This window comes from Anomalospiza imberbis, chromosome 3, assembly GCF_031753505.1.
Source record: "Anomalospiza imberbis isolate Cuckoo-Finch-1a 21T00152 chromosome 3, ASM3175350v1, whole genome shotgun sequence".
Lineage (NCBI taxonomy): Eukaryota > Metazoa > Chordata > Aves > Passeriformes > Viduidae > Anomalospiza > Anomalospiza imberbis.
This window is the reverse complement of record NC_089683.1, coordinates 100,252,249-100,274,565: the sequence shown is the minus strand read 5'-3', so window position 1 is coordinate 100,274,565 and position 22,317 is coordinate 100,252,249. Positions and strand designations below refer to the sequence as shown.

The following is a 22,317-nucleotide window of genomic DNA, read 5'->3' as shown; positions in this document are numbered from 1 at the left end:
ATTCTCATCCCCCAGCAGCCAGGCCCAGTACCAGGAGCAGACATGCAAAGTGGCACCTGCCACTCTCTGTGTCAGCCCTCGTGTGCCGTGCTGCAGCTGCTCCCTGTGCAGGGAAGCCGGAGCAGCCGCGTCCGACACCGCTGTCGGAGACCGACACGGCCAAATTAACGCAGCCCTGGGGCTTCCCACCGCTGGTCCCTGCACCTCCTCTCGCTGTGGCCAAGCCCCTGTCCCACCCTGCTCCCTCACTGCGCCTTGGGGGAGCAGAACCACCCTCGCTCCTGCCCTGCTTCATTCCCAGGCACATGGTGGAGATACGAGGTTCAGCGGCACAAAGGGAAGATGATGGGACAGCTGGAAAGGTAGAGAGACAGGCATCTGAACCTAATTTACCTCCAGCAGCTCATGGAACCAGAAACCTACTTAACTTCTATAGGAAACCAGGTAACATCCACATGGAAATAAGCCATTTTCAGAGCATAAGCACAGGGTTTTTCCCCAGTTGTGCTTTACATCCTGTAGATCATACTGCTTCCTGCTTTTCCACTGCAGAATGAGAAAGACATAAATCAGAACATCACTATTACCAACACAAAAGATTAACAGTCTTAAAACAAGTTCCTTAAAAATATATAGTGTGTCAATAAACTATAATTTAAAAAATAAGTAATCAACAAGAATGGGTAAGAGGGTTAAAAATAACTTGAATTTGTTATTCTCCTAGCATGGAGGGGTTTGATAGAGGAATTTGGGATTTACAGAATGCTTTGGTCTGGTGAGCCCATGGTGACTTAAATCCCTTCTGGTCCCTGCAGCTCTGAGTACTGAACAGGTGAATCATCGTAGACACAGAAATTAAAATTTCTGGTTCATACTCATGGCAACTGCAGCCTGGATACAAGTAACAGAGCACCCTTTGGTCCAAGCTATTAATGGTAGTATTTCTTTTTTAAGAAAGAGGACAGGTAAATGCTCCAGCTCTTGTTTCTAAGTGAGAAGATTTGATTAGCACCAATATTTACAGAACAGTTTTTGAAGTACTGTGCTTGGACAGCACACAGGGATACGAAACTAAATGCTTGCTGTGGAAGAGCTCAGAAATGGTATGGTTTTAACATTAAAAATAAGCCCAAACTGGATTTCTGAATTCCGGGAGTTAAGAGAGAGGGATTAAAAAAAAAAAAAACAAAAAAAACAACACTAATACAAACAAACCCCAAAACTCCAACCATCCAAGAAAATCCAGACCATTAAAGAACCTACAACCAAAGCATTTTGCACTGGAGACACTAGAGGGAAGCTCACTTAAAAGCAGCTGCCAGTGCTGAACAGTATTTCTCTCAATGCACTGTACTCAGCAGACTGGAGAATTTCAGTAGTAATTCATCATTTCCCCGATCAGAATTATCTCTTGACATGTTCCATGGGTAAGAAGCAGGACCATGTTTAGCTCCTTCATTTTCTTACAAGTCCCACTCTGTAAAAAATTCTATGATAAAATAACTGCACAGCACAAGCTCAGAGCATCTCACCATGGCTAGGAGAGCCTGCCTTTCACACCTACAGACTTAAAATCATCTCTTGCTGCTTGTGCTTTTTAAGTTTCTTTAGAAATTCCACCTTTAACATCATAACCTGGCAGCTTATCTGCATTTGTGCAGCATCGAAACTGCTGCCCCAGATCCAAGAATTAACAATTTCAGCTAGTCAAAGATCATTAACTTAGCAACTTTTTGTTATGTGCATTCTTTTGGAAACACTCATCAGTAAACAGGTCAAACTTCTGGTCCCAGTAACTTTGTAAGGCAGCAAAAACTCAGAGCGTGCTCCTTTGCAAAGAAAGGCTAAAGAAAACAATGAGGAGCTTCAGCTCTTCTGAAAATGAGACAGCTGGAATACTTCAATGAGAATTGCTATTATATATGAATAATGTACTTGTGTAATAAATTGTTCAGATAGTGCTTGCCTCCAGAATTAATCAGCTTTCCTGGGACTCAAGAAATTACCCCACCGAGTTTACTGAGCTAGAGAGAGAGAGAGACTGGTGTGACACTAACACCATCCTAAGCTAGACAGAATCCCTCCCCAGTGGCTATTTCACAGCAAGAGCTGTGAGCCTAATAACCTTGGAGATGACAAATACCCTCTCAGCTCAGCCTAAAGAAGTCTGTAAGCGTAACCCTTGTGATCCCCCCTAACCCATGCAGCATCAGTGGGATGGATCTCTAGCAGATGAACATGAAATTCAGAGCAGCCCCTGCCCCAACACACAAGCACAGCCTGTTAACCAGTCAGCACATCTGCTTTTGGCTTTGGTCTGAAAAAAGGATTTAATTCTGTGTATCAGAGGCATCAGAAAGGCAGATTAGGAGAGCACACTAATGCTCCTCCTGCGGTTTTGTACAAGGGGTTGGCCCAAGTCAAGTCCTCCAATTTCAATCTGCCCATCCCAAAGTTTAGGATGTATAGGGATTCTGGTTTGTTCCCTTATGAAGACACGAAGCTTACCTCAATGTTTGGATCCAGTCCAGACTCAGGGTGACTTCACTGAAATGAAGAGTGTCAGACTGAAGAACACCTTCCCACTCCTTTGCTGATGCTCCAGTACTCCCATTTCTATGGAAATAAGCACCCCTTTTTTGGATAGCGATCATGCTAAAACAGCTCCTCCCAACCCTAAGCTGAAGTTACTAATGCACATCTTTACACATGAATTATTTCCTACATCTATGTTTTGACAATACACTTAACTGGAATATTTTTCATGCACGGGGTGTACAAAGTGAGTCAATGGAGTGTTTGTCCTTAAACCACTATCATACATGTATTTTGTCAAAGGAAAAAGGGCTCTAAACCCTTCAGTACAGACAATATCTGGCTTCCAGACAGTGGCACGATGTAGTCTTCTGCCTTTATGGTGTTGTTCATACAGTGTATGTCAAAGGCTATTTCAAACCTTCAAGGTATGCAGGTGGCTGTCCTTTCAGGGCATGGTGAAAGTCTCTCTCATGACCATGGTCCTTTAAAGCTTCACCTTGATTCTACTTGATACTTCCACATTCCTGATGAAGGGCATCCCTACTTTTGTAGGACAGAATGAATTTGAAAGGGCTTTACTCGGTTCTGGTGCTTAAGCATAGGTGAACAAAAACAAACCAAAGAAAACCCCAGCCAAACAATGCCTGCCCCCTAAATGCCTCCTAGCATCTACACCCACCCTCTGCTTCCTCTCCTCTCCCCTTCAAGTGATGCAGTGTGACCGGGGTTTTTCCATTGCCCTGCCGGCACCCCCACAACACTGTGCATTCAAGGACTTTCGAAGACTGGATTGCAGCTGGAACAAGACTTGAGAACGTGCCATCACTTCACCATTCAGCGCTGTCGTATTTTTCTTTCTTGGTTTGGATAGAGGACACTCTTCCCAAACCCACTACGAGCTCTGCCAGCAGCAGGAGACCTCCAGGTCTTCCACAGCAATGACAAGTTTGGCACGGAAAAGCTCAGACATGGAACACTCATGGCAGTGAGCCGCGGCTTGACACGGAAGCAGAGGACGCACAACTGGGAAAAGCTCACAGGAAGGGCATGACGACAACCATGCGGATGAGTTGATGCAACAGCAGCTGGGCCTTGCAGTTAACAACAGTTTCCTGCATCCTCCCTCCCCCTCGTTCCTTTGACTCTACTGGGGCTCCGGTGGTTTGAAGCCTCTCGGGTTAGTAGAAATTACAGTGTCAAGGGTGGCACTTTTGGAGCAAGTTTGCACAAAATAGGAGGTGATGCTGTCTGATGCCTTGCTCGTGGTGTGTTGGGTAACAGGACATCTCTTCAAGGCTCAGGGGCCAAGGGGAGGAAAAGTCAAGAGAGGGTTGAGGGCTCTCAGGGCCCCTGCTGGGTTATGTGGCTCTTGTTTCTAAGGACAGGGTCCTCGTAACTGCTAGCGCAAGGTGGTGTGGAGTTTTCCAAAGGTAAGCCCTGCTGCTGGTATCCGTAGTTGACATTCCCACAGGGGAAGTGGCGGAGCCTAAAGAGAGGCACTTCTTTAACGCTTGCGGTTAGGGAAGATGGCTCTAAGAGCAGGGAGGAGCCTGGCAGCCTGCCAGTCACAATGTTGGGCCCCACAGTACAGTTTCCTTCCTGTCCCACATTCTCCCTCTCGGGCCTCTCCTTTTCCAGTAGAGAACTGTTTTTGCTGGCCTGCTTCTCTGCAAACCAGGAGCCATAGGTTGGATTCCAGAGGTTGGTGGGCTTGTTTCTGGAGCCCCGGCTTTTGTGAAGCTCGGAAGGAGGGTTGGACTGGGCATAGGCCATGTTGATGTGTCCCCCCCCTGTGGCTGACTGCACCTTCCTTGATGCTGGCTGTTCCAAGGCTCCCACTTTCCCTAGAGATTTTCCAGCAGTGACAGCTGACGGCAGGGGTGGTGGAGATGGCAGGGTTTGCTTAGCATCCTTTCTGTCTTGGTGTGTTGAGACCAAGAGAGGAGGAATTCCTTCTGGATCATCGGGACGCATCGCCACCTTCTCCTCCTCCTCAGCCGATGGGCCGTATTCTACCGGCAAGGCGGTGTTGATGACATCGGGATCCTGCCGATGGGAACAATGGGAATTTCTCAAAGTCTGCAGCCATCACACATCTAGCAGCTGTCATGCTATGATCTCAACACATCCCACCACCCAGAGCCCACATTCCATGAAGAGGGGATGTGCAGTTAGGTGTGAGATGCAACAGGCTATCCTTAAAATCCAACTCTTTAAAAGAAAGTAACCCTTAAACTCACCATAGAACAGAAGAGGCACAAAACCAATAAAAAGCATTTTTTATGTCCAGCAAAATTTCCTGTGGGAATGTTTTTTGGAATCTATCATCTCAGAGTTCACAACATTCTCAGATAATATTGAGAAAGTTGGAACCATGTAAGTATTGCCTCCACACAACAAGGGAGGAATGGGAATGCAGAGTAAAGACAATACTGGCAGACCCCTTGAAGCCTGAATCCACAGGGACTGTGGTTCTGAGCTGTTTAAGCAGTTTTGCAAATTAAACTGAGAGAAAATGCAGTGATCCTGGCAACCTTTACTTATTGCTATATGCCATGGCAAGCTAGAGATGGCAGAAAAATATGCCTCCAAACGCCAGGATCCAAACATACATAAAAACCAGATCAAGATTCCCAAATAGCAAGGGAAAGCAAACTGACTGAAGGGAACAACAGTGAGATCATACAAGGAGCCTATGCTGATGATGGCAGGAGAACATTTTCCAAACTGCTCTATTCCTCACAAGCTAAACCGGTTGGTAAAAAAATAAGTAAATCAGATTTTGGCCTGGAAAGCCTGGCACATCTTTTCCCTGTTGCCTAGCCTAAGAATCCCCATTCCTTTAGCCTGGCCATCTCTCCACCTTCCTTCTCCAGCGCTGTCAGATTCAAAAAAATTGCCAACAGCTGCTGAAACCACCTGCAAAGGGTGCTCTGAGCTGGGACCATTTCTGTTCAGTGCTGACTATGCCTTAAGGGTAAACACTGGGTTGAGTGGCTGGGATGAGGCATGTGAAAGCAGTGCAGGTGCTGGCCTGTCTTTGCTCTTTTGCTTGTTGGAATCTGCGCCTCTATAAGCAGAAGCAGAACTACAGGTGTGCTCTTTGTAAAGCTGTGTAAGCCTGTGTCAAGCCTGTGCCTTTCAGCAGCAAAAGACAAGAAGGATCAAGCACCTGATGAGGTGAATATGCCAGCCAGGGGTCCCAGGCTGACATCAGTCTCCCTGGACTGCCGACTGCAGTAGTGCAGTGCTGCCTCCCCATCTCGTGTCCTGGCTTGTCTCGACAGCTCCTCAAGAAGAACCCTCTCCACCCCTCTCATCCGAAGCGAACGAACACCGATACCTGAGTGCAGTACTCAATCCTCTCCAGGATTATGGCAAAGTTTGGCCGATCTTCAGGCTGGTGCTGCCAACACTGGGTCATAATGCGGTAGCTGGAAGGGCAGAACAGGAGACATTTGTGAACGGCAGATCCTGTGGGATGTGACAATGACTCATGGCAACTTGGGAATCATAGACATTCATCACTGTTCTTGCTTCTAACAAGTGAGAGTTCTCTGCCTTCCCTGGAGCTGGACAACTGATGCACTAGTGACCACTGGAATGTGACCACCAGTGGGGTGAAATCCACAGTCTTTCAGAGAAATTACTCATCCACCTGAAATCCCTTAGACAACATGCTAAAGGTAGGCAGGGCTACAGATAAAGGAGCCCAGTTTTCCCTGCCAGTGAACAGTCTGATGTATTGAAGTTTCATAGCTAACCTAAGATAGAGAAATATTGTGCCATCTTTAACCAAAAAAGCAGTGGCCAGGACTTCTCAAACGGGCCCTGAATTATTCTCCAAAACAACAGAAAAATTAAATATTAGAGGAATCACTGGCACTAAAGTTTAATAAGGCAGATTAGCCATTGATTAGGTCAATCTTAAAAGTCATTAACTTTTGAGTAGAGAAAAAGCATTTGAAACAGAAACTTAGTTGCATGAATATATCAAAGTTATAGTCTCATACACAGGGCCAGGGCAGTTTTTAGGTGGATCCATCCTTCCTCCATTGGTGACAAACTCCAGAACCTCCTGGTTGCTTTTGCTGGGGTAGGGCATGTATCCCAAAGAGAATATCTCCCACAGCAATACACCAAAGGACCTGAGTACAGAAGCAAAGGAAAACAAAGTGAGGGATACTGAAATGACCATCACCAGTGGGCAATACCCTTAGGTTCAGTACCATCAGCATTGCCCTTTGCAACCTTTGATCAGGCAGCCGGTGGAAATCCTGCTGCAGGTTTCAGACATAAATAAGCTGCACAATGGTAACAGTGAACTTTAAAACTTTAAACAAATACCAGTAGTTGACTGCTAGGTGAGTGAAACCTGTGATGTAGGTAGGTAAATATGGTTGCTTTGCCCTTGTACTCAGCACTGCTCAGCTGGAGGTAACAAAAGTGAAAGTCAGGTCATCCTTTTCTGAGACACTGACCACTGCTGGAGAGAGCAGTTTTGGCAAACTTTTGCTCTGGAATAGCTACCCTGCATGAAATATCCAAAATATCATGCTAGTGAATCCCCACTAATTCTCTGAGGCCCACAGGTCCCACCTGTCACTCAGAGTACAATGAAAACACTCCCGAGCAAACACAGCCCTGGCCTGGCTGCTGTGACCTGCAAAGCCCTGGGGACCGTGGCTGGGACAGGACCCCCTCCAAAGCATTCACCTGGTCAATGGCTTGGAAATCACAACCCTGTTGGTTAAAACTGTAGAGAGATGTGCAGCAATGGGAAACTCCTCGGCTTGCTGCTGAGACAGACAGAGCTCAGCTGTACCAGAGTGTGTACCTCACCCCTCTGCTGGGGCTTGCTCAGAAGCTGTGTCCTGGCCACCAACCCCTTCCCCCTCCAGACACTCCCTGAGCTCTTGCCTCCTGCTCACCCGATTTTCCTCCCCACCTCTGGCCACTCAGGAGCTCCAAGTGCTGCTCTAGGCCAGGAGAAAGGCAAAACCCACAATGTAGGACACCCTTCTCCCTGACTGGCAGGATGGATTGTGCCTGCAGCTTCCCATGCTGCTTTCCTCAGTGTATTACTAATGGAGCAGCACCTGCATCTGCTTTGCTCGCCCTTCCCTGCCCGCTCACCTGCCCTGCAGCACCCACCTCTGCACAGGTCTGACCTTTCTGCTCCCTTGTCTCCTCAAACACTGCTGGCTCTGAAATACCCAGCTTGTCCTTTTAGTATGTGAGAAGTGAACAAGAATGTGTGGTTTTTTACAAAACATTGACAGTTTACAAAAGGGGTTCCAACACGGACAGACGGGACAGCAGAGGAAAGGAAGCGCACCATGTGTCTGTTTTTGATGTAAATATTCCTTCCATGAAAGCCTCAGGAGGCATCCATTTGACAGGCAACATTGCACACCCACCCTTACGATAGTAGCTGGCTCTGCAAAGAACAAACAGAACAAAAGAGTCAGCCAAGAATTCAGAAAATGCCATCAATATGGGAATTTTGTAATTGCACATATTAAAATAATGAGCCAGAGGAGAGACTAATTTAGGTGGAACAATCTAAGTGCTGGAATGACCTGTTTCTTCTCATAAAAGAAGTGGAAAAGAGCAAACCATGGAAGTGCTGTTTAATCTACATCACTTCAGGCCTGATCTGGTAAAGCAGTTACCCTCATCCTCCTAGGGAATTACTAACACAGTAACTGCTGTTGGCAGAGCTTCCTCCTGCCCTTTTCAACCACAGCAAGATCTCCTCATCTCATCTCACACATGGTCATCTTGGGCATACCCAGCAAGAATAAACCAAACCTGTCCCATATATACACAGTCTAAAGCACTGTGAGTAAAATCCAAACCCCTTTGTAGGAACAAGGAGCTTGTTGAGGAGGATGCCAGGTCATTAGAGCTGGGACAGTAACACAAAAATGTTCCTGAGACAGGAGTTACAGCAGCCCTTTGGAGTCGCTGCCATTGAAAATAAAACCTGCAAGCCCCAGATCCCATGCTGGCAGTTGCAGGAGGCTGCTCATGCAAGCCGGCATCACTGATCACAACAGCACAGCCTGAGCATCCAAAGGGTATTCCTGGACAAAGAAACACATGCAGGCTTCAAAGGCACCTTTGAAAGCTCAGCATCAAAGTGTTCATCTTGGCAGTGGGTTCTGCTGATTGTGTGAGGGTGACAGATGCTACTTTGTCCCAGCAGAGCCCCATCTGACAGTGGGGCTGCATGGCAGCTCTTTGTGGAGGGGAAAAAAACCCAACCACCTCTGAAACACTTGTGTTTCTGAAGGTAGCACTCTGCAGCACCTCAGGCTGTGATACTGTCAGAGCTCAAGCTAAGCAGAGGTAAATCTGGCTTAGTAATTGCACAGGAGAATCCCCAAGCAGGAAGAAAAAGAAGTCAAGGCACTGGAATAAACTGTGCAGGTGACTGAGCATGAGGCATTCCTTCTTCTGAGTCAGGGCAAATCAATTCCTCAGCACAGCAGGATATGGAGCTGCACTTCTAGAGGTGCTCTATGGAAGATGAGACATCAAACTGCAGCCCTGACTGCTTATGGTCATTAAAGATTTTCTGGCAGTTCTTGCAAGAGAAGAGGTAGTTAACCCTGTGTCCTGGCTGAATTCCAGCTTGAATACATTTTCCTGACCTTCTTCTACACCTTCCTCCTTTAGCTGCAGTAAATTGAGGAAATTTACTGATGACACCAAACCAAAGGTGCAGGGGTAGCATCAATCAGAGAGATTAAACTCAGAATTATTTGGGATCACAAAACAAAAGGACACATCACTGCCATTCAGCGTGGAGAACGTAAAGAAAAGAAACTGAGGACAGAGTCTAAGAGGGAGGAAAAACACCTTTCATGACCATTAGACTGCCCAGGTGAAAACTGTCCGGGACAGTTAAAGCAATCACCAGGAAGGCATCAGCTGGGATTCACCAGGCTGGGACCTCTCCACTGTCGCCTCACCAGGGTTACATAGAGCGGCACAAGAGGCTGCACAAACACTGCCCCTCCCCCATTTCAGCGACCTCCTACTTGCAGGTACCCTGGGCCTGGCTCTGCTACCTGTATATATCCCGGGCCATTCCGAAGTCTCCAATCTTAGCCACTCTCCCAGGCCCTCGACAGGTAAGGAGGCAGTTCCTGGCAGCAATATCCCTAAAAGGAAAGGGAAGAAAAGAAACAGAAAGAGAAGAGCCACTTAATTATTTGACAGTTTTGCTAGTCAAAAAGAAAACAAAATATAGTACCTACTTTCCTAAGCTGCAGAGAACCTAAACAGCCAGAAAAGTCAGTGTTTATGGATAACTGCAATGTCCCCAGTTCCAATCTTTCCCCACAGCAGAAACAGTTTTGTTCTTTAACATTTTCTCTTTAAGCTTGACATACCATCTTCCAGTTGAAAGGGTGGGCCTCCTATGAGCCTCCCTTCACCCTGAGAGTTATTTTTATGTCTCTAAGGAGTGCAAGAAGAGGAACTGATTTCAGAATGTACTAGTCCCAACATCAAGCTGTCTGGGGAATGATCCACTGATCTGTTCCTACTGTGCTTGTTCAAGGGCTGTCAAAAGGCTGCTGTACTGCCAGAGACAGGTGTCAGAATACTGCCAGAACAGTGTGCAGGTGTTGCTCTGAATACTGAAGCTGTGGGCCTGAATCTGTGTATGCAGGTAAAGCTCCAAGCTCCACCTCTGCTGGGCTGGAGTAAACCTTGAGGTCTGAATAACACAATGGCACAGCTTGTGGGCGACTCTCAGAGCTGCAAACTGCCACCTCTCTACTCATCTCTACTCAACAGGCAGATTTTAGATGCTTGCCAAACACCCTGTTTTGCAGAAGCAATGGTCACCTGATGTTGCCCTTCTGGCTGTGCTTGTACGGTTGCTCTTCTAGAGGGAGAAGAAAAGGCTTCCAAAATGAGCAGACAGGCACTAAATAAAATTCATGACAGGGAGAGCTTTAAAGACTTCTGTCACAAGATTGTGTCCATTTGCAGAGTACCAAATAGGCTGCACAAGTGCAGGCCCTGAGAAAGGGCTCAGGATCATTGGCAAAACTACAGACCTTTGCCAGCCTGATTTATAGCAGCTCCTCTATGATTTTGTCTACCTTGTTTAGAGGTATCCAGCCACTAGAGTGCAGCAGGACACAAACATATGGAGCAGGGCATTATGAGCCTGTGCTGGCCTGTCAGCAAGTCCTGCCCAGGCTGGGCTCACCTACCTGTGAATGAAGTGGTTCTCCTCCAGGTACTGACACCCACAAGCAATGTCACGGGCCACGTGCAGCAAGTCCAGCATGGAAAGGGAGGAGGGCTGATTCTGCCAAAAGACAAGGAACCCATGGGTTAAAAGCAGAAATACGGCGTGATTTGTCGCTGCTACAGCGCTGGGAGCTCTCCAGCAAGTGACAAAGGGATTAGGAAAATGCACAAGAGAGAGTTCATACCCATGAACTATGAAAGGATGTGCAGACACAACGTTATACAGATCCCAGAGACACAATCAGAACAGACAGAATCAGCTGGATCTGACTTTCCAGCTCCATTGGGATGCCCCTGTGAGAATTCCCCCCACTTCTCATGGCAGATTCTTCTGAATTTTCAGCTCGATTTTTGAGATCTGTAGCCTAAACTGTTCTTCATTGAGTTTCTTTGTATTATTGCCAGCTCCTCTCTAAAGTCACCTTGAACCACGGGAATGACATTTTGTATAATGGCATGAGTCACATTTGCTCTTTCCCTCCTCCACATCTGTGTAGGTTTTATCTTGCCCCTTAGAGCACTGACACAGTTTTGTGTAGCCAATGGCTATGGAAGACTAAGGCTGCCAACTCCTTGTTCTGCCATTGATGAAGTCCACAGCCCCTGCCAGGAGGAGCCAGATGCTTTAGTGGAAAGGGCAGGATTCACACTCAGTCCCTGAAGCCAAACCACAGCTGCTGCCCTGAGGTGTGAATCAGTGATTCCCGTGGTGACACTCAGTGATCCATGTGGCCAGTCCTGTGGGGGAGGGGGAAAGTGCTGCTGCCAGTGGAGTGATGAGAAACAACTGGGTGGCAGTGACTGCTCATGGCACAACAACCACTTCACAGCTAAGTCTTTATCAGCCTTAGATATTGGACCAAACCAGCTTATCACACTCCTTGTCTCTCTCTTAGGACACCAACCGGTCAGCCTAGTCCCCAAAAGGCACACCTGCCCCTGGGGCTCTCACACCACTGCACAAATCAGCACAGCTTCTCCAGGAACAGGGACAGCTGGCTCTCCAACCCATCTGTTGTAATGAAACGTGTCTCCAGATGCATGCCATGCTGTGCTGGCCATCCCACCTGATCTAAACCACTGCAAACTGGGACTGGAAATAAGTCCAGGCTCTGCAGCAGCCAGTAGTTAAACAATGGTCATTGGCTGGTAAAAGTAAAAACCAAAAAGCAAAAATCAACCAACCAAGCAAAAAACCAAAAAACCACAACCAAAACCAAACAAAAACAACAACCAAACACCACCCCCCCCCAAAAAAAAAAAAAAAACCAAACTAAACAAACCAACAACTTAATGTCCTCTGAAGATATTAAGAAAAAAAAACCTGGCCTCAATACTCGACTAATGAAATAATTGGAAAATGGTGCATCTCTGTGTGAACAATGCCTGTTTTATTCAATACAGGGCCATAAACCAAATGCGATCTTGTTCCACCTGCCTATATCTTATTATTTACACAGTATAGTTCATTGCATATATATATACTTCACTGATTTTTTAAAATACTGGACTGCATCTCCCCTCTCCTTTACAGAGTTAACTATTTTCTGCAATCATAAAGCAGCTCTTTCCCTGCCATTTTGTAGGGACGGGGGAATAATCTCTTTTACCTCTGTGAGTTAAAGTGACTCACCAGCTACACAAGATGGCTACAATAAGAAAGCATGCACATCTTCTTTTTCCCTTGCAGGGCATAACCAAGGGGAAATTAATATCTCAATCTACCCATTCCCTGCTCTTTCGAGCAAGGGTCAGAAACCTGAAGTGAAAACTGAGTAAAAAGCCCAATTCTTTACTCTACAATTGATTTAAGACTCAGGCTATACTGCAAAGCAGTCTGTAGGCTGAAGCCACAAGCTGATTTGAACTGTGTAGCTTGTTTCTCTTTTTGCTTTTTTGTTTTGTTTTGTTTTCCTTTCCTTCCTTGGATGAATTCCTTCCACCTTTTATTTGGCTAAATACAATCCTAAACCAGATGTGACTGCCCAGCCAAGGACAATTTAGCCATGTAATTTTTTTGAAAAATGGAGGTTTGGGATTCATTTTGCAAGGGGGCAGCCTTGAGACACACCAAAGGATTCGCTGTACAGCTTTTGCTGTATGAATGCCCAGATGAATAGATGATGCCAGCTGCAATGCTCCACTGCTCAGGGCAGTGGGCATGCTGGAACCACTGGTGTGACACCTCCCAGGTGAAGCTGATTCTTGCTAAAGGTGAATGAAATTCTGTGTACTGTTCAGTGTAATCACTGCTCTGTGCAACAGGCTGCACAGCACAAAGGAGGGGAATCATTTATCCATATAAATGGATATATATTTCTCTCCCAGAGCTGGGCTTTGATTGCTGTGCTGTGTGTCAGAAAGATCAGCACTGAAACTCCCAGAAAGGACAATTCTGCAATGCTCACACTGAACTAAGGCTCCGATTCCAGGAGTCTCTGAATCTACCAGATTGCTGCTCTGCAGATGAGGGGGAAGAGGTAATCCTGTAATAGATGTGAAACTCTTAGAAATGGAACAGCGAAAGCCTTCAGGGCTGTCAGCCATGGACTCATGGGGAATTATGAATCTGAACCTTATGGAGTGGACCAAGACATTCCATGAGAATCACTGGCCTTGTATCAGTGATACTGGATGGAGATACGATCGTTCTTGCTTAGAGTCCAGAAAAATCATTACATGTTGGCTGACCTGAAACTTCATTTTTTTACATGAAGAACGCAGAAGAACAACATGCAACAGTGCTGGCAGCATCTCCATCTCTCATTAAATTTGATCCTGTTTTCTGATACCTCCTGCAGTTGCTTTAGCTTTCCATTTCATGTTCCTTGCAATGCCTTAAGTCCCCCCCTTCCCTTCATTCACCTTCTCCTTCACCATTCCCTCTGCTCCCTTTCCTGCTTTTCAGTGTGCAAGTGCACAGCAGCACGCTGCGTGTATCTTGCTCCAAGCCACACAGGTTGTAGCTGGCCAGTAGTAACTGGTGATCGCTCCAGCATGGTGCTTTCTTCTTCCATAAGCCTTGGAATTAGTGCCAAGTTAATGTCTTTAACATCTCAATTAAGTCTATCCAAAACTAGCAAATGGATTTGATGTTACTGGCAAGGTAGTGCAAAGAGCAACTGGGGGATGAAGGTAGAGACTGAACATGTAAATCTCTTTTTTATAATTAGGCTGAAAGCAAAAGTAGGTGGAAAAGACAAGGTAGTAAAAGAAATTAGCTTGAAAATACAAAAGTGGAAAGAAAATAAGGGGAAAGGCAGTAATTCAAATGGTGCTTACTGCAGAGTAAGAAGTGCATCTCTGCCACCCAGTCAGTCAGATAGGGCTTGTGTCCAATTAATTCCTTTTGGAAGCAAAGCTCATCAAAGCCTCTTTGCACTGCCCCTTGTCTTTCCTTTCCTTTAATGGCCCTGAAAAGCTAGACATCCAGCCTACTATGCCTACCTTCTGCCTGTCTTCCCTGAATGAGCAATAGGAGAAACAAAGCAGCTCAGCGTTCATTAAGAGCTGTGCAAAGATACATCCACTAGCACTGAGCCACAGGCCTTATGTACAGAGACTCTGTCACACCTCGAGTGTATGCAGAGGGTAAATCCACTTCCAGGGCTGGATCCCATACTTCACAGAGCACAATGCACTGCACACATCTCATTTCTCATCAGTCATGGTCTCCTTGCCTTGCAGTTTGTGAGCCAGCAGTCAAAAACACACCAGAGGCTGATTTCTCAGCACTCACAGGTGCCATTGGCCCCTCAGAAGCTGCCCCAGCAGCAAGATAATGAATTACCCTGTCATTCTTGCCAGGCAGACACCACATGGGATGGTTGCAGAAGCAGGGCAAGGCAAGGGGAAAGAAGGTATTAGAATGGAGCAAAATTGTGTCTCTCTGCATCCACACAGAGTCAGGCTTCCCACGTTCACCCAGCTGTTAAAGAGGAAATGGAAACTGCATTTCTGAATCAGTTCCAGCTTGCAACTACCCATCTGCATTTGAAGCTCAGCTTTCCCAAAGTGTGGGAGGCATGGGACAAAGCAGAAAACAGAGGCATCAATCCAAAGTCTCCTTCACTCCTGGGAGCAAGTTAAATGCAGAAGCCAGGGAGAATGTCCAAGTGGACAGGAACAGGCCTTGTGCCTGGTAGCGATTACAGTCAGTCTCAGGTAACCTCAAACAGGTTGGGAAAGACCAGTGTCTTAGGTTGGAAATGGGGGTGTGTATTCTATCCCCATCTGTTAGAGGTGGGGCAGTTTTCTTTTGTTAATTGGGCTGTTTTCTTTATCTCTTCCACAGCCAATCCTTCCTCCAGGAGATATCTTCTCTTAATGGGCCATTGAGTGTCACTGCATGGCTGATAGAATTCCATCATCCCACTGGGAGATGCTCACCCAGGGGGAGGAGCCAAACCTGGACAGAATCTGAAACTTGGAAGACCACAGGCAGCCTTTTCCCACTGGATTCCCAGAGGAGCAGCTTTCTTCTCTACTGGATTCCCAGAGGAAGACCAGGCCCACCTCCACCACCACTGGACATTCAGAGGAAAACCCCACCCTTCTACAGGATCACTGCAGCAACAGAACCACAGCTGTCACTGCAGGAGGGCTGCAGCCACCATTTAATGGAACTGCTGCCAACACCCTGACCCACAGGGTGTCAGGTCATGTTCTGACTGTGTCAGTGTTTTGGTTTTTTTTGTTTGTGCTATTGCATTTGTATTTTTAGTTTTCCTAGTAAAGAACTGTTATTCCTATTACTGTATCTTTGCCTGAGAGCCGTTTGATTTTAAAATTATAATAAATTGCAGGGAAGGGGTTTACATTTTCCATTTCAGGGGAGGCTCCTGCCTTCCTTAAGCAGACAGCAGTCTTTTCAAACCAAGACAAGAAGGAAAGAAGAGGAATGGAAGGAGCGACTGTGAAGGCAGAAAAATACTAAGGAAGCAATGGAGTGAAATATCAACCTCTTCTGCAATGGGCTTTCACAGGGGTTGCACACAGGATCTTGCTGATAGGAACAGAGGTCATGGTAAGGAAGAATTCATGACTGAGGTAGGGCCAAACAGAAAAAAACCCTCAGACTGGAAGGCTCCTATGACTTTATCCTGTCAAGATTAAGGGCTGTTTCATCAACAAAAGCAGCTGGCTTATTTTACTGCAAGTAGGTAAAAATTCCTGCTGTGCAGGACTAGTGTTCTTGGTAGTTCCTGACAAGATCTGCACCATCACTGAGCTGGCTTCTCTAATTTAAGCAGCCAAACCCTTTCCCCCCTGGAAAAGGGTTTTTTTGTCATTTGTTTGTTTGTGGTTTTTTTGCCTTTGCCACCCCCCCACCCCCCCCCAGAAAATAACAAATCTCAAAGGTAGGGCAACTGGATCTCACAGTAGCAAAAAACATTCAAACCTTTTTGCTGCAGGGAATGTTTTGGTTTTTTGCCTTTTTTTTAAATCCAGAAAATAATAAATCTCAAAGGTAGGGCAACTGGATCTCAAAGGCAGACAAACTTGGTGTTTCACCTGCCCCTTCCCACATCTTGCACAGCCTGGCCTGGCAGTTTTGAATGAAGCACTTAGGCAGCATGTCTTGTCTGTGCCATTTTACACTGCACTGGGTGAGAGTGGAGACCAAGTTGCAGAACAGGAATTTCCCCATTCACCTACCACCAAGTGCAGCCCATTTGTAGGAGCATCTCTGGGTGCTTCAGAAAAACAACCTGTATTTATAAAGTCTACTTGCTCAGATTTCAGACTTTCCTTTCTGGGTTTTTAGCCCCCTTATCCAGGAAGGAGCCACTTCATTGCAACCTATTCAAGACTGCAGTACTTCTGAGTCTCACAGACCATTTTATATGTCTGAAAACCACACTGCATGGAAAAAATAAAAAAGTTGATCTGTTTCCAGACACTTCAAGGAAGAATCTTATTGATAGCAGTTAGAGCAAATTTGTGTCTCTCTTGTACTGATAAAATGCAACATTTTGCCCTCTGTTGAACTTAGGGACAAAGTATGAAGCTGGGTCCTGGTCTTAAACTTCATCAATATCTGTGTGACTTTCTGACTCAGAGAAAGCTTTATTCTTCTGAAATACTGAATTCTCTCTAGAAATCATAATTTATTTCTTCCACATTTCTAGCCGACTGTCTCTTCCTATTGATGCTGATTTCAGTGGGGAAAATCTTTAAAACTCTGGACTAAAGATATTTTCTATTAAGTTGACAGCTCCAGGCCAGATTGTCTCCTTGCCTATGCCAAACTTGAACTGACAGATATCCACAGAAAAGCATCTGACCATCAGTTTAAATAACAGGTTTGTTTTTTTAATATTACTAGCTCTACATTTCCTGCCAGCCTGCCCCCATCTGGTGAGAAGAAGGTAAGATTTGAGTTTAACATTTTTTTTGAGACTTTGCTTTTGCTCTTTTTTTAGATAGTATCTGCAATGTTATCTAGCAAAGTCCAGGGATGAGGCACCTCTGCACAGCCCCAGCAGCATCTGTTCCCTATCCTCCTGGCTCCTGCCTCCAGAGTGGTATTACATCACTGTAAGAAGATAATTTTCAACAACAGAAATTTTGTAGCCATCTAAAATGCTGGAAAATAGTATCTGCATAGATAGCTCTTTTATAGCTAAGTGTTTGCCTCGTGGCAGCAGCTCTCTAAATAAAACACAATTTCCTCTTTCCTTACCGGTCTAGGCCGTGTCTCCCTCAAGAAGGATTTCAGGTCTCCTCCAGCCATGAGCTCCAGCAGGATGAAGCGGGGCAGGGCCTGCAAGCTCACCCCGATACAGCGCACGATGTTCTGGTGGTTGAACTTGCTGTGGAGACAGGGACACCCAGCTGTGGAGCAGCTTTGATCCAAAAAGCACCAGAAAACATTCAAACCTTTTTGCTGCAGGGAATGTCTTGCTTTTTTGCCTTTTTTTCCCCCCCAGAAAATAAAAAATCTCAAAGGTAGGGCAACTAGATATAGCTAAAGCACTACCCCTGCATTCTGTGTCTGTCTGGATAGTATAGGGACAGACAGACGTGGTGAAGCAGTGGCTTTTGGCTGCTTTTCCTCTCCCTGTTTTCTGCATTCTTTTTGGGCTACAGCAAGACATAGGAAGCAGAACATGTCTGATAACAGAGAAAAGTCTGTTCTTAATTTCCCCATCCAAGAGGCAGAGGTTGAGCTAGGGCAATGTTGTTTTAAGTAACACACTGACATGGGGAGCTGCTTGTGGGGGATGTTTCTTGAGGTCAAGTCTCTAACACTTCCTTATTTCCCCACCTCTCAAATTTGATGGGAAAGTAGTTCCATGGATTCTGGGATTCAGATACTGACATATGACATGATAGCAGCACAAAGTCAATGCCATCTGTTAGTTTTGACTAGTCAAACCCAAATTCCTAAGGTATGTTCTCCTCTCTAAGAGAAATAAAAAAATATCTTATTATCAATTCTAAAATCTGGGCTTTAAATTTTTTACTTTGGGTAATGAAAACCAATGTGCATACTTTTGAAAATTTAGTCTTTAATAATTTGGTGCCTCTTCATTAGTAAGAAGAACAGAAAAGGATGGTAATGCCTATTCTATTTGTGCTGAAACTACTGTAAAGATGTGCTGAGAGGACACCACCTATGAAGAACCTTTTTTTCTTTATTTTGTTGAGCTTTGCAAGCCTACACAAGCAGTGTTGATGTGATTCATACACACCTAATAATGAGAGCTTCCATGAGGAAGTCGAGCTCATCTTGCTCTGAACACACTTCTGGCAATGTCTGGAAAAGAAAGAACAGGTTGACAAAGAGAAGATACTTCAACTTACCGATGAGAACACCTGGCACTAACACTGTCTGCAGCAATCCTTCTTTCTCAAAAGAAACCTCACCCTAAGACAACCACTAGAGCATTGCTAAACTGAACTGTGAAGCCTGTTGAAAGGTAAATATCAGAACTCCTGGCCCACTAATGCTGCTGTCATCCTCCTCCCAGTAAAGGAAATAGCCCAGAGTGCACAGAGAAGTGTTCAACATATGGGACTCTGCTGTATAGAGGATGAGGAATGAGATCACAGCTCCTGAGTTCTCTGCAGTTCAACGATCCTACCTTCCTGCAAGACTGGGATCTATAACCAGCAGCAGAACTGTTCTGCTATGTAATCTCTAAGAGAAAACAAGCCAGCTAGACTGCTGAAGGCCTGGAGAACTCCACCAGGGTCTCTCAGGATTTAGCTTCACATCCAATGCATATCCATCCTGTTAGGGAGTGGTGAGATCCCTGGAAAACCAGCCACCTCCTTCTTGCAAGGTCTTTGATTTATGTGCCAGCAGCTTTTGGCCCTGTGAAGATTTTTGGACAGATTACCAACGAGGTGTAGCATGGGGAGGATGGACAGAGGATGGATTAATTCTCATTCCTGCAGCCTACTGTAGCTCTGTGGGAAATCTTTGCCTATTTACTATTCCCAGACCTCTTTTAGTAGTCTCACATACCCATATGCTACAAGCTGTACCATTGCTGTGATGGATTAAAGTGTTGCAACAGAGCAGCAATATTTCTAGCCACATCCTTCAGGACTTATAGCAACACTTCATTCATCTTCACTGTTACAATGCATTGGGACTCTTGGGTGAAAGGTGCATGAAACCATCATGATAACTCATACACTGTCACTTACTTTCACAGCCACCTGCAAGGGAGTGGGGTCGCTGGGGATCCCTGTCACCTGACCTTCATATACCTCACCAAAGGCTCCGTGGCCCAAACCCCTGGACAGACCAGAGAAGACAAGAAGGTTTTACTACAGAGAACACATATTATAACACTGTGGACACAGCTCACAGAACGGGCTCACAATTTTCATGGCAGTGTAACAGGGAGAACTGGATATTGACAATATGATCTTACCAGACCTTGGTGAGATCTTTCATGAACCTACATTTTATTTACTTGGAAGGGAAAGCAATTCATGAAAGTGAACATTCCCCAGTGAAATTGAGCTGCTGGCATTGCAGCAGCACGTAACAAAGAGCACTCATCTATGACTTTGGTATCAGTGCTCAGTGATGGGTGCTCCAAAACAGATCAATAAAGACAGGACTTCAGTCTTGGTGTTTACACACCCTAAACACATTAACAGTTCCCCTGATATTTCTGCATCACCATTAAACAAAACATTGAGCAAGAAACTAGGAGGCACAATGATTCTTAAAAGACCTGAATTCTAAACCAGATAACTTTTCCTGATTTATTGTGTGATTCTGGGCAAGTACCTTAGCCAGTAAATGGTGATGACAGTGCTTTGCAAAGCACTCAGCTCCAGGAATTTGTACTGAGAATTGTTTCTGGCAGTGATCATGTTATGAAACTTACAGTTTTATTTTGAATAAGATTACAAGAAAAAGAGAAAGGAATAAGAGTAATCATACAATAGATCCTGTCCCGTGTCCTTATGATACAGATTTTGTATACCTGTCTGTTCAGTCCTCACTCTCTTAATGTTAAGTCAACTGGTACAATAGCAGCTATTTCACATCAGTGGCCTGTCATAATGACATGGTGAAATATGGCAGAGGATGAGGCTGCACCCCAAATCCTGAATCCCTCTTAATCCTGCATGGGCTGCACATTGGGCAGTAGTATTTCCAGCCTCTAAGAGTCATTCCTGCATCTCAGTCTGGGGAAAAGGCTCTTAATAAAGCTCTCTGCTACAGCACGCACTCTCCTGTTAGAGCCAGGTCTGAGCTGAGGGCTGCATTGATTCTGTTCTCTGCTGTATCAGTGGACTGCTTCTGCATGGGCTGTTGCCCTCCAGTCCATATGAACAAGGAGAAACAAACTGCTCTGCTGTTCCATATGCTCTGTCTGTAGTTTTGCCAGGATAGAACCAGTCTGGGCAGTGAAACCACAGTGAGGATTCGTGTTGAGTGTGACTCAACCTCCTTGTGTAATAACATTTTGTAGGTATCAGCTTGAGACACCATTGGCTCTGCCTGACCAACCTGTTACAAACTGAGGGGATAAGCCAGATCTTTACAGCTCATAACTCACCCTCCTCCCAGAAAGTCCACTTTCCCTTCCCTTGTAAATTCCCAGCTGTAACCTCTGCTATCTGCTTGCCACACTTCAAAAATCCTTTCAAAGTCCCAGTGACAACAGGAGCAGCAGCACAGGGTATACTGGAAACCTCCAGGTGCAGTCCAGCAAGATGTGTAGGTAAGGGGGAATGAGATAAGAGACAGCAAAACATTGCAGACTGCATAGACTGCTCTGAGCATAACTTTTTTTCAGCACCTTAAGATTCCCAATTTTCCAAAGACTCCTGCTTCCGCTTTTTATTTTTTGTGTAACACTGCATGGTACCAGGGTATTGTTACATTCACAAGTATCCTGCAGTAAAGCAAAGTGTGCAAGAACTCTGAATTTTCAAGTTTTTCTTAGGAGACACTTTAAAGCTTTTTCAGAAGTTCTCATCTAGACATGATTATCTTGCTGGCTTTATATCCCTGTCTTTTTAATACTGTCTGGCATTTTCAAATCCATTCCTTTCCTTGCTATTGCACTTAAGGATGTCATTGTCTTTACCAAAAATCCCATCAAAGATTTAAAAGAGCCTCCTACAAGCTTCAGCCATCCCAGAATTTCATCAGCTCATGGCAATGGGCCATTCACTGCATAGCCTGTAAAAGATGTAACTAAATTACTGGTGATGACTATTCAGTTCTCCTCACAATCCCAGGAGATGAACACTGCATCTGTAGAAGGTCAAGGTGAATGCCAAAATCTAGACCCCTCCACACAAGCCTAACTGCTTCAGCCTTACATTTTATGAAAAGGAGCATGAACCTAAAAGTGCACAAGAATTTGCACGTGCCTGCACAAAGCCGTGCATTCACACCTCTCTAGGAGAGCCGGGATATGTGGGTGTACAACGTGAAGGGTGGGGAAGGCAAAGACGAATTTACCGGATGAGGGAGATGTTTTTTCGAGGCACCTCTTTGAGATCACTAATGGATGTGGTTTTTCCTGCAAAGCAGTAGTTGGGGTTGTAGTCCGTCATGATGGTGGAGGTACGCAGCTTGCTCAGTTTGTATTCTGGGCTCTGCAGCTCCATCTGCATGGCTTGCAGCTCCTGGTGCTTGCGGCGATACACTAAACACAGAGAACACAGTTAACCACTTCCAGAGACTGGATTTGGGACAGCCCTTCTCACTGGGACTCACTGTGGTGAGGCCAGGCTTCAGGGAATCAAACCAGCCAGTGACACTGGTATATTTCTGTGCATCAAATAATTACAGATAGAAAATGGGATCTGGAGATATCCAGGAATCTTTGATTTACACTTCTTATGAAGAAAGAGGCTTGCTCATGGGCTGTCTGGAAAAAGTAAAATGAATTTCACTTGGAGAAATATCAGAGTTCTGATGGCTTTTTAATGCTATATTTGGTTTAACCAGACCTTCCAAATACAAGTCCAGTTTGAAACTTGTGGGAGGTGGGGTATAACCAACTTTCCTAA

General features: G+C 45.4%; 1 protein-coding gene across 6 annotated transcripts in view; it reads right to left on the bottom strand.

Moving 5' to 3' along the window:
* Positions 1-3,386: 3,386 nt before the first annotated feature.
* ALK (ALK receptor tyrosine kinase) overlaps positions 3,387-22,317 on the bottom strand; it is a 408,209-nt gene continuing 389,278 nt past the window's right edge. For all 6 annotated transcript variants that reach the window (XM_068186034.1, XM_068186032.1, XM_068186033.1 and 3 more), the window contains 10 exons: positions 21,764-21,950; positions 19,477-19,567; positions 18,513-18,577; positions 17,501-17,630; positions 10,776-10,873; positions 9,618-9,710; positions 7,877-7,978; positions 6,552-6,686; positions 5,882-5,972; positions 3,387-4,584 (listed from right to left, as the gene is read on the bottom strand). In XM_068186034.1, the coding sequence (XP_068042135.1) occupies positions 3,880-4,584; positions 5,882-5,972; positions 6,552-6,686; positions 7,877-7,978; positions 9,618-9,710; positions 10,776-10,873; positions 17,501-17,630; positions 18,513-18,577; positions 19,477-19,567; positions 21,764-21,950 (1,697 nt within the window). In that variant the 3' untranslated portion in view covers positions 3,387-3,879. The remainder of the gene's footprint in view (positions 4,585-5,881; positions 5,973-6,551; positions 6,687-7,876; positions 7,979-9,617; positions 9,711-10,775; positions 10,874-17,500; positions 17,631-18,512; positions 18,578-19,476; positions 19,568-21,763; positions 21,951-22,317) is intronic.